Source organism: Oncorhynchus masou, chromosome 7 (assembly GCF_036934945.1).
Source record: "Oncorhynchus masou masou isolate Uvic2021 chromosome 7, UVic_Omas_1.1, whole genome shotgun sequence".
Taxonomy (NCBI): Eukaryota; Metazoa; Chordata; class Actinopteri; order Salmoniformes; family Salmonidae; genus Oncorhynchus; species Oncorhynchus masou.
The window spans coordinates 23,659,058-23,667,962 of NC_088218.1; the positions used below are offsets into that span (position 1 = coordinate 23,659,058).

Sequence of the window (8,905 nt, forward strand, 5' to 3'; positions counted from 1 at the left end):
TGTAGATGTTAGGATTTTTCCAATATAATGTCCTGCGGTCAGAGAGGAATACAATACAACATCTTTGCTGTAGCCTTGTTGAGTTGGTTGCCTCAGGATCATCAGCCATAGCAGTCTGAAACTGAACACTAGGTGGAGGCAGAGACTTGATAGAAAGGCAAGAATAATTTTGTTTCCTTCTGCTGAACATGGACAACTAGGCCTGCCTCAACAGTAGCGAGGGGGGTGCTGAGCGTGTGACTGATACAGCCTGACTCCACTCCTTCCAGCTGACTGCCCCAATCTGACCTGGCTATTAGTGTTACTGTATACATACTATTGTCACATAGAAAAGACTGTATACAGTAGAAATAGAATGGGCAGAATTCTCATTCAAAGGTTGTTGATTCTATGGTGGTTGTTGCTGCAGTGTTGAATCTAGAATGGTGAATGTGGAAAGGCAAACGAGGCAGTGTTGGTGCTGGGTACATATTCACAGTCAAGGCATAGAAAGAAAGGACCATGTCAACAAAAAAATACATCAGAAATTAGACTTTACTTACAGTACATTGGCACTTCACTGACATATGGCTCCTATTTACAACAAAAACACAGATCATGTCGCAGACCAGGCAGAGCCCATTGAGACACAATTGAGAATCTATTTACCTGCATTTACAAGCACAGTCGTATGAAAAATATTTCCCCTCAAGTCAAATTGTACATCCCTTACGTTTTCGAGCAACTAAAAGACAGATGGATACATTCAATTTCTGTACAGCTTCACCACAAACATTACATTTTTACATCATCCTGATTGATCTTGAAATATATTTCACTAGTTCACAGATGAAGCTTATTTACATCACAGTTGTGCAGAATGTTGTACTATTACTAAGTGATGATGACGATGATCAGGTAGAAAAGCATTGCGCAATAAAAACCAAACATGTGATCCAGGTTTCCCTTGAAAAAGAGGTGTTGGACCTTGAATGGGACGACCTGGTAAAATAAACATTCCAGTGCCTCAGTCTATTTCATGGTGAAGTGATAGACACCGTCTAAGTCCCAAATGGCTCCCTATCTAGTGCACAACTTTTGGGCCAGAGCCCAGTCAAAACTAGTGCACTACATAGGGAACAGGGTGCCATTTGGGACGCAGAGGTGAGCGATCTTATTGGGCCAAAGTTCCCCACCGCACAACAGCTTTTGTAAACACACGGGCTTTCAGTAGATACACATCCTTTTTAAATCACAAAACTAACTCACGAACCATTGTAAACATTGTCAGCGAGGTACTGCGTAAACCCACTGCAGAAGTATCAGCAACATGTTTGATCAAGCCAACCAAGCCAGCTTTCTGATTTCAAAAGCACAATCACATTATTGATTCAACCAGAAATCATGGGAATAAAATCACTATGTGGGTTTCAATTGGCAAAAAATAACAGTATTAATGGTGCTGAATTAATCTATTAGTCAGTGTACAGAGCTTCATGTTGCCCGTCCCAACTCTTTCTGCTGCCACTGGACTTATGGAGAGAACTGTTACACAGCATACATCTATTGCAATGCTTTCCCACAACAATACTTTCTAATTCCAGCAGGACTTTACAGTGGAAAAGTTTTGAACTTTTCTGTTCTTATAAAAATAACTTTGTCTCACATTATTTTAATTTCATTAAGCCTTCATTTATAACATAGTACATTTACACTAGTTACATTACACTAATCTCGATGACACCATATAGCTTACATGTCCTATAGTGGTGTCTATATCCAACAAAAATTGATAAAATTATATACAATTCCAAAATAATTTTGGGGGGGTCTAATCATGCATAGCAGCAAATATGCTACACGTTCAGTTGAAAAGAGCTGTCCATTCCCAAGAAGCAAAAAGGGGTCTCTTAGGGAAAATATCAGAAGCAAATCTATAGCTTGAGCCTTTTCAACACATGGTTCATTTGAAAACATTTATTTTTACTCACAAGGCTAAAAACCTATTGGTCCTGAAAGCTCAGTCTTTTTATGTAATGTATGTATCATCTGTATGTACTGTTCACCAACAGCCTAAAATCCTGATGTACAGTACCATGGTACCAAAACCCACAATACTCTTATTCAGAGAGCTCTGAATACCTCATATTCATGCAATGACACTTGATAAACCATCTAGGTACTGTACCAACCCAATCCAGCATGGCAAGATCATTCTGTTACCAGCATAAAAATACTACCCAGATTTGGGCTAGTCGTATAATATCTTGGAGAGACCGATGTAACATCACATGATGAGCCATCTTGAATCAAAGTTGAATAGCTGCCTCAAAAAAAACAACCCAGCAACAACACTACCACGTAGTGCCGAGCTCAATGACAGGTAATCAGCTAATGAGATGGTAAAGGAGGCGGGATGCCTCTCCTAACCAGTGGAGGCTGCTGAGGGGAGGACGGCTCATAACAACAACTGGAATAGAGTCAACGGAATGGTATCAAACACGTGGTTTCCATGTGGTGGATACCATGCCAGTGACTGCACAGCCATTATTATGAGCCGTCCTCCCCTCAGCAGCATCCATTGCGCCTAACCTAACCTACCCTGCCTTTACCTTGGTTTGGAACACCTTCACAAAGGACTTGGAGCTGTAAGAACTTGCACAGGAGGTGATTCCAATCTGCAGACTAATAAATATAAAAGCTCAAAAAAGGTACCCATCTGATCGAAACAATCAGACAACCTATAGCCTCAAATGAGGGGAATAATGAGATGATGAATAGTACCATAGATTAGAAGTCAGAGCGCATTACCAGAACCTTACATAGAGGGTCAACCCACTTCTGAACGGATCTTCAGTTGACGACGAATAGTTTTTGACTTAAAAAAGAAAATAGACTTAAGTCTAAGGAGTAATCAAATACAGAAAGACTAGTCTGTGAAGAAACCACTGATATGACACTTGGTGATGGCGCACTGACGGGCTGAAAACAAACGTCAGTCCACTTTCCATTGAGTTGTCCTGTTCATTATGAAGGTTTGTCTGAAAGTAATGACACTACAGCAATATAATCCAACTCAGCTACTGTTCTGTTTCTCACTTCTCTCTTGATCCGGCACACTTGCTTACATCCCAAATTCCAGTTGATCATTGTAACTTCTGTTCTTTTTTTTCTTCTTTCGTTAATACTCCAAAGTAGCACGTTTTGTCGTCATAAAGTGCAACAGTGCTTTGTTTCCCCTCCCAGGCCAGTTTGAGTGGTTGTCGGTAGTTGTCTCCATGGTTGTGACTAGTTTCTCTTGCCAGACTCAAGATGTGGGAAGAAACTATTGTGACTGAGACAATGGGAGACAGACAGACAGGCTGTGGAAGAAGAGGGTGGTGCTTAGGCCCATGCAGCCGTATGTCAGTCAATCAGTCAGTCAGTCCCAGGAGGTCTAAAGCCAACTCTGTCTCTACCTCTGGCTTTGTGGGTGTCAGGGGCTCTATGAGTGTCAGGGGCTTTGTGGGTGTCAGGGGCTCTATGGGTGTCAGGAGCTTTGTGGGTGTCAGGGGCTCTACGGGTGTCAGGGGCTTTGTAGGTGTCAGGGGCTCTACGGGTGTCAGGGGCTCTGTAGGCGTCAGAGACTCTACGGGTGTCAGGGGCTTTGTGGGTGTCAGGGGCTCCAAGGTCGTCAAGGGCTTTGTAGGCGTCAGAGACTCTACGGGTGTCAGGGGCTTTGTGGGCGTCAGGGGTTTGACCAGCTCCTCCTCGTACACCTTGAGGATCGCCTCACAGACAAACCTGTACTGGCTCTGGAAGCAAACAGAGCAAAGAGACCGAGGTTAAATAAGAGTGAACAGTACTGATGACACCAACGACATAGAGTAACTAGATTCAGCCTAAACAGCAGAAACATAGCTTAGGTCAACACATTCCTCTCTTGATAGATGCGCTAGAATTATACACAAAAATCTCAATTTCTTAGTATTTTTTTCCAGACCTCAAATTGTCTTTGGATGTGATTTAGGCATTGACATGGACATTCATTTCTGTTGTTTGTCTATGAATAATTGTAAAATTGACAGTTAAAACTGAAGAAAAAATTCACAGAGAAAACGAAATTCAGACCCCATAGAATTTTTCATGTACCATTATATTACCAGGTATATTGACAGATAATCCATAAACTCAGCAAAAAAAGAAACGTCCTCTCACTGTCAACTGCGTTTATTTTCAGCAAACTTTTTTCAGTAAATATTTGTATGAACATAACAAGATTCAACAACTGAGACATAAACTGAACAAGTTACACAGACATGTGACTAACAGAAATTGAATAATGTGTCCCTGAACAAAGGGGGGGGGGGTCAAAATCAAAAGTAACAGTCAGTATCTGATGTGGCCACCAGCTGCATTAAGTACTGCAGTGCATCTCCTCCTCATGGACTGCACTAGATTTGCCAGTTCTTGCTGTGAGATGTTACCCCACTCTTCTACCAAGGCACCTGCAAGTTCCTGGACATTTCTGGGGGGAATGGCCCTCACCCTCACCCTCCGATCCAACAGGTCCCAGACATGCTCAATGGGATTGAGATCCGGGCTCTTCGCTGGCCATGGCAGAACACTGACATTCCTGTCTTGCAGGAAATCACGCACAGAACGAGCAGTATGGCTGGTGGCATTGTCATGCTGGATGGTCATGTCGGGATGAGCCTGCAGGAAGGGTACCACATGAGGGAGGATGTCTTCCCTGTAATGCACAGCGTGGAGATTGCTTGCAATGGCAACAAGCTCAGTCCGATGATGCTGTGACACACCGCACCAGACCATGACGGACCCTCCACCAAATCGATCCCGCTCCAGAGTACAGGCCTTGGTGTAACGCTCATTCCTTCGACGATAAACGCAAATCCGACCATCACCTCTGGTGAGACAAAACCGCGACTTGTCAGTGAAGAGCACTTTTTGCCAGTCCTGTCTGGTCCAGCGAAGGGTTTGTGCCAATAGGCGACATTGTTGCCAGTGATGTCTGGTGAGAACCTGCCTTACAACAGGCCTACAAGCCATCAGTCCAGCCTCTCTCAGCCTATTGCGGACAGTCTGAGCACTGATGGAGGGATTGTGCGTTCCTGGTGTAACTCAGGCAGTTGTTGTTGCCATCCTGTACCTGTCCCGCAGGTGTGATGTTCGGATGTATCGATCCTGTGCAGGTGGTTACACGTGGTCTGCCACTGCGAGGACGATCAGCTGTCCGCCTTGTCTCCCTGTAGCGCTGTCTTAGGCGTCTCACAGTACGGACATTGCAATTTATTGCCCTGGCCACATCTCCAGTCCTCATGCCTCCTTGCAGCATGCCTAAGGCACGTTCACACAGATGAGAAGGGACCCTGGACATCTTTCTTTTGGTGCTTTTCAGAGTCAGTAGAAAGGCCTCTTTAGTGTCCTAAGATTTCATAACTGTGACCTTAATTGCCTACTGTTTGTAAGCTGTTAGTGTCTTAATGACCGTTCCACAGGTGCATGTTCATTAATTGCTTATGGTTCATTGAACAAGCATGGTAAACAGCGTTAAAACCCTTTACAATGAAGACCTGTGAAGTTATTTGGATTTTTACAAATTATCTTTGAAAGACAGGGTCCTGAAAAAGGGACGTTTCTTTTTTTGCTGAGTTTATCTTGTACACCAAGGACCCGGGGAATAGTTGCATGGTAGAGAAGAATGTGCCTATTTGAAAGCTATAAAATAAAAAATGTGTAGCTCGCGCTAGAAAAATTTGCAGACCCCTGGTCAAAGCCAACCCCGTCTGTTTTGCATGTGTCGGCTTTGTTGCTAAACAACCAACCCGTCTATTGCGGTAAGAGCCTCCGCTGTTCTCTTAGTCTCATTTCTATGCATCACAGATCAGATTACCGGGGTCTGGATCATCATGGCCCTCTGGTCTCTCATTGTCCTCACGATATCCAACGGATACACGGGCTGATTGCACTCAATCAAACACATGGCTGTTTCCATGGTGATGAGCACCCCAGTCCGACCAATCCCAGCGCTGCACAGAGACAAGAGTACGAGGTGAGTGAGATGAGGCTGAAGATGGCAGCAATGACAGAAGAGGATTCAAATCCTCATTCCCTCGACTTACACCGTCATCGATCACTGTTGCTACAACAACATGCAAAGTGTCTTAACGTCTGATTCGAAGAAAAAGGGAACTTGTTTGTCTTTAAGTCAGGTTATGAGGCAGATGTACAAAGGCTTATATTCTTCAAAGATGTTGCGTAAAATGCCTTAGACCTACTTCAAAGCTGTTTCAACAGCGATATGGCTTACAGATGTTAGTTGAGGGGATAAGAGCTTACTTGTTAGTGTATGCAGTGTTTTGCGTAAGAACTAGACCTTACCTGCAGTGTACTATCACCGGCTCCTCCTTGCCCTCCCTCTTTGTGCGGACCAGACTGACAAAGTCCAGGAAGTCAGTGTAGTCGTCTGGAACACCGTGGTCAGGCCAGGCCATGTACTGAATCTGAGTCAGCGGCCTGCTCTCTTCACTCTGAATATAATCAATCAATCAATCAATTAAATGTAAGATTATGTTTTTATACTTTTTCATACAGTTTTCACCAAGTGCAAGAAGTCATCTCGGTTAACCCAGAAATAAAATCTCAAGTCATTTTGGTCAGACGCTCGATGTTTACGTAGTCTGTCCACGAGAGACGATACAAGAAATGGTCCTTGCCTCCAGGTGTGTGAGAGTTATCTCTCTGACCAGAAATGCTGATTTCCCTTCTTCTGTCACACAGGACACCTGGAAGTCCCCATGGGTAGCGATGGCACCAGAGTTGGGCCAATACTGATGACACTTCACCTGGGAATGAAACAAAAAGATCATTGGAGATAAGAGGAAGAATAGTTTGTCTATTGTCTTTGTGATTGGATACGTCTTTCATTTCCACCTCAAACGTTACCACAAGAAATTCCAAAACGAGACCACAAGCATTGGGAAGGGGCTGAAATGGAGAGAGTGAGCCCTGGTTGTGGATGTGACATACCCGTCCTCTCTCCACCTGCGTGGTGAGCATGACCACCATGTTGGAGCCCTGTTCCCAAGTCATCCTCCAGAAGTCAGAGCAGGTGGCGGGCAGCGGGCCCTGGCACGCGATGTAGCGGTTTACAGCACTGGACGCTGCGATCACCATCTATGGGTCAGGAGAAGGGCATGGGTTGGCAAATATACACATACGTACAGCTGCATATTGGCAAATTCATATATCTAAGCATAATCCATGTTTCAGTCTATGTACACACACTTTAAGAAGTGAGTATCTATCAAGCAAAGTCAGTCTGTCTCTTTCCGGGTGGTGTTTTTGTCTGTGTGAGATATTCATTACCTAGGTCGAAGGAAGGCGTCCGGTCTTGGTAATAAAATCTAAGATTGTGGCGTATATATATCAAAGAGTGTTGAGTATCAAGAAAAGAAGAAGGGAGAAGGCCCTCACATTGATGTAATTTGCATTAATATAGTCCCCATCCTCGCCCTTCAGAATAACCCTGGTTGCATCATCTGAGACAGCAGATACAGGAAGAGAGAGAAAAGGGTGGCAGGTGAGACAGAGGGCATTTACTTGCATCATTGTATGAGGAAGTACAGCATACGCGACAGAAGAGGTCAGTTCTGATGGTTCAGTATACTCACATGGTGAAATGTCTCGATATCGATTTTTGGAAATGTTCTGAGGTAGTTTGGCACATGACATTGTCAATCCAGGCCTTTTCCGGTAGAGTTGCTGAGAAACATTGCAACAAAAAACAATGGTTAATATTTGTCATAAGTTAACTGAAGTTCAGACCGGGCCTTGACATGAGATTGGTTTCTAAGTTACACTAAACCACATTCTTACTGATAACCCATCAGTGGAACACAAACAGGAAATGTTTAAGACAGTGTGGAACAATAACAGGAAGCAATAGACTTTCAATATTTCCTTTCATCTCTCTATTTTACTCTCTTCCATCGCTCTCTTTCTGGTAAATTACTTAGATGCTATCTGATCAGTCTTAGCCATGTGTAATGTGAAATACTTTCTAGAACCAGTGGAAACTTTGAATAACCAACTGTATTTAATAATATCAAAGTGGACTTGGAGCAGTTTAGAGTCACAGGGGCCATGGAGCCACAGAGGTAATGCTAGTTATTTGGCCCATGTGAACAACAAGCATATTACTATAGTTATGATGATTGGACTAACATCACACCACAGATAGAGCAAGGAACCAGATGTTACACTGGATGTATAAATCTGAAGCATCCAGTTGAAATTTCCACTCCCCACCAAATATGGTGAGGAGAGGAAGCCTGGTGGCCAGCAGTGGGAGAATATGGAGTGAGATTCTGTAGATTTTCTCATCGAAGAAGAATTTGATCTCCATACAGTTTTCTGTTCCCAAAACAAGAATCTGTTTACGGAAGGGCTAAGTTTTTGAACTTTACCCTTTTGCCAACGTTTCCAAAAATTGCATTGTCTAGAAGTGCAAAGGCGAATTTAGTTATTACACATGAGCACTTCACAGAGTAGGCGTTCCCCAGTGGAATTATGCAAATACATGCTAAAATGCACCAATTGGATCTCGCTAGCTCGTGCTGGTCTTTGCCCACCTCCTTGCTTGTTCTACCCACTATGCTTAATTTGCTCCCAATGGAGCAGTCTTGGGTTAGTTATAAAAATCTTTGATCAAACTGTGCCTGTATGGACCCAGTACTCGCAGGTTGGCATTTAATTATAATATAATTTGGTGGGTGCTTATATTTGTCCTATTTGATGTGTATCCCAACTCCCTCTGAGGCACCCCTCGGAGAGTGAGGTCACGACCAGGGTCTGGCGACCCCAGAGCAATTAGGGTTAAGTGCCTTGCTCATTGGCACATCAACAGATTTTTCACTTTGTCGCT

The 8,905-nt window shown here is 43.6% G+C and overlaps 1 protein-coding gene across 2 annotated transcripts in view; it reads right to left on the reverse strand.

Annotated features, from left to right (window-relative positions):
* Window positions 1-516: 516 nt before the first annotated feature.
* LOC135543547 (tyrosine-protein phosphatase non-receptor type 4-like) overlaps window positions 517-8,905 on the reverse strand; it is a 71,234-nt gene continuing 62,845 nt past the window's right edge. For both annotated transcript variants that reach the window (XM_064970902.1, XM_064970903.1), the window contains exons 20-26: window positions 7,653-7,743; window positions 7,456-7,520; window positions 7,009-7,155; window positions 6,696-6,824; window positions 6,361-6,509; window positions 5,873-6,008; window positions 517-3,773 (exon numbers count right to left, since the gene is read on the reverse strand). In XM_064970902.1, coding sequence (XP_064826974.1) covers window positions 3,393-3,773; window positions 5,873-6,008; window positions 6,361-6,509; window positions 6,696-6,824; window positions 7,009-7,155; window positions 7,456-7,520; window positions 7,653-7,743 — 1,098 coding nt within the window. In that variant the 3' untranslated portion in view covers window positions 517-3,392. The remainder of the gene's footprint in view (window positions 3,774-5,872; window positions 6,009-6,360; window positions 6,510-6,695; window positions 6,825-7,008; window positions 7,156-7,455; window positions 7,521-7,652; window positions 7,744-8,905) is intronic.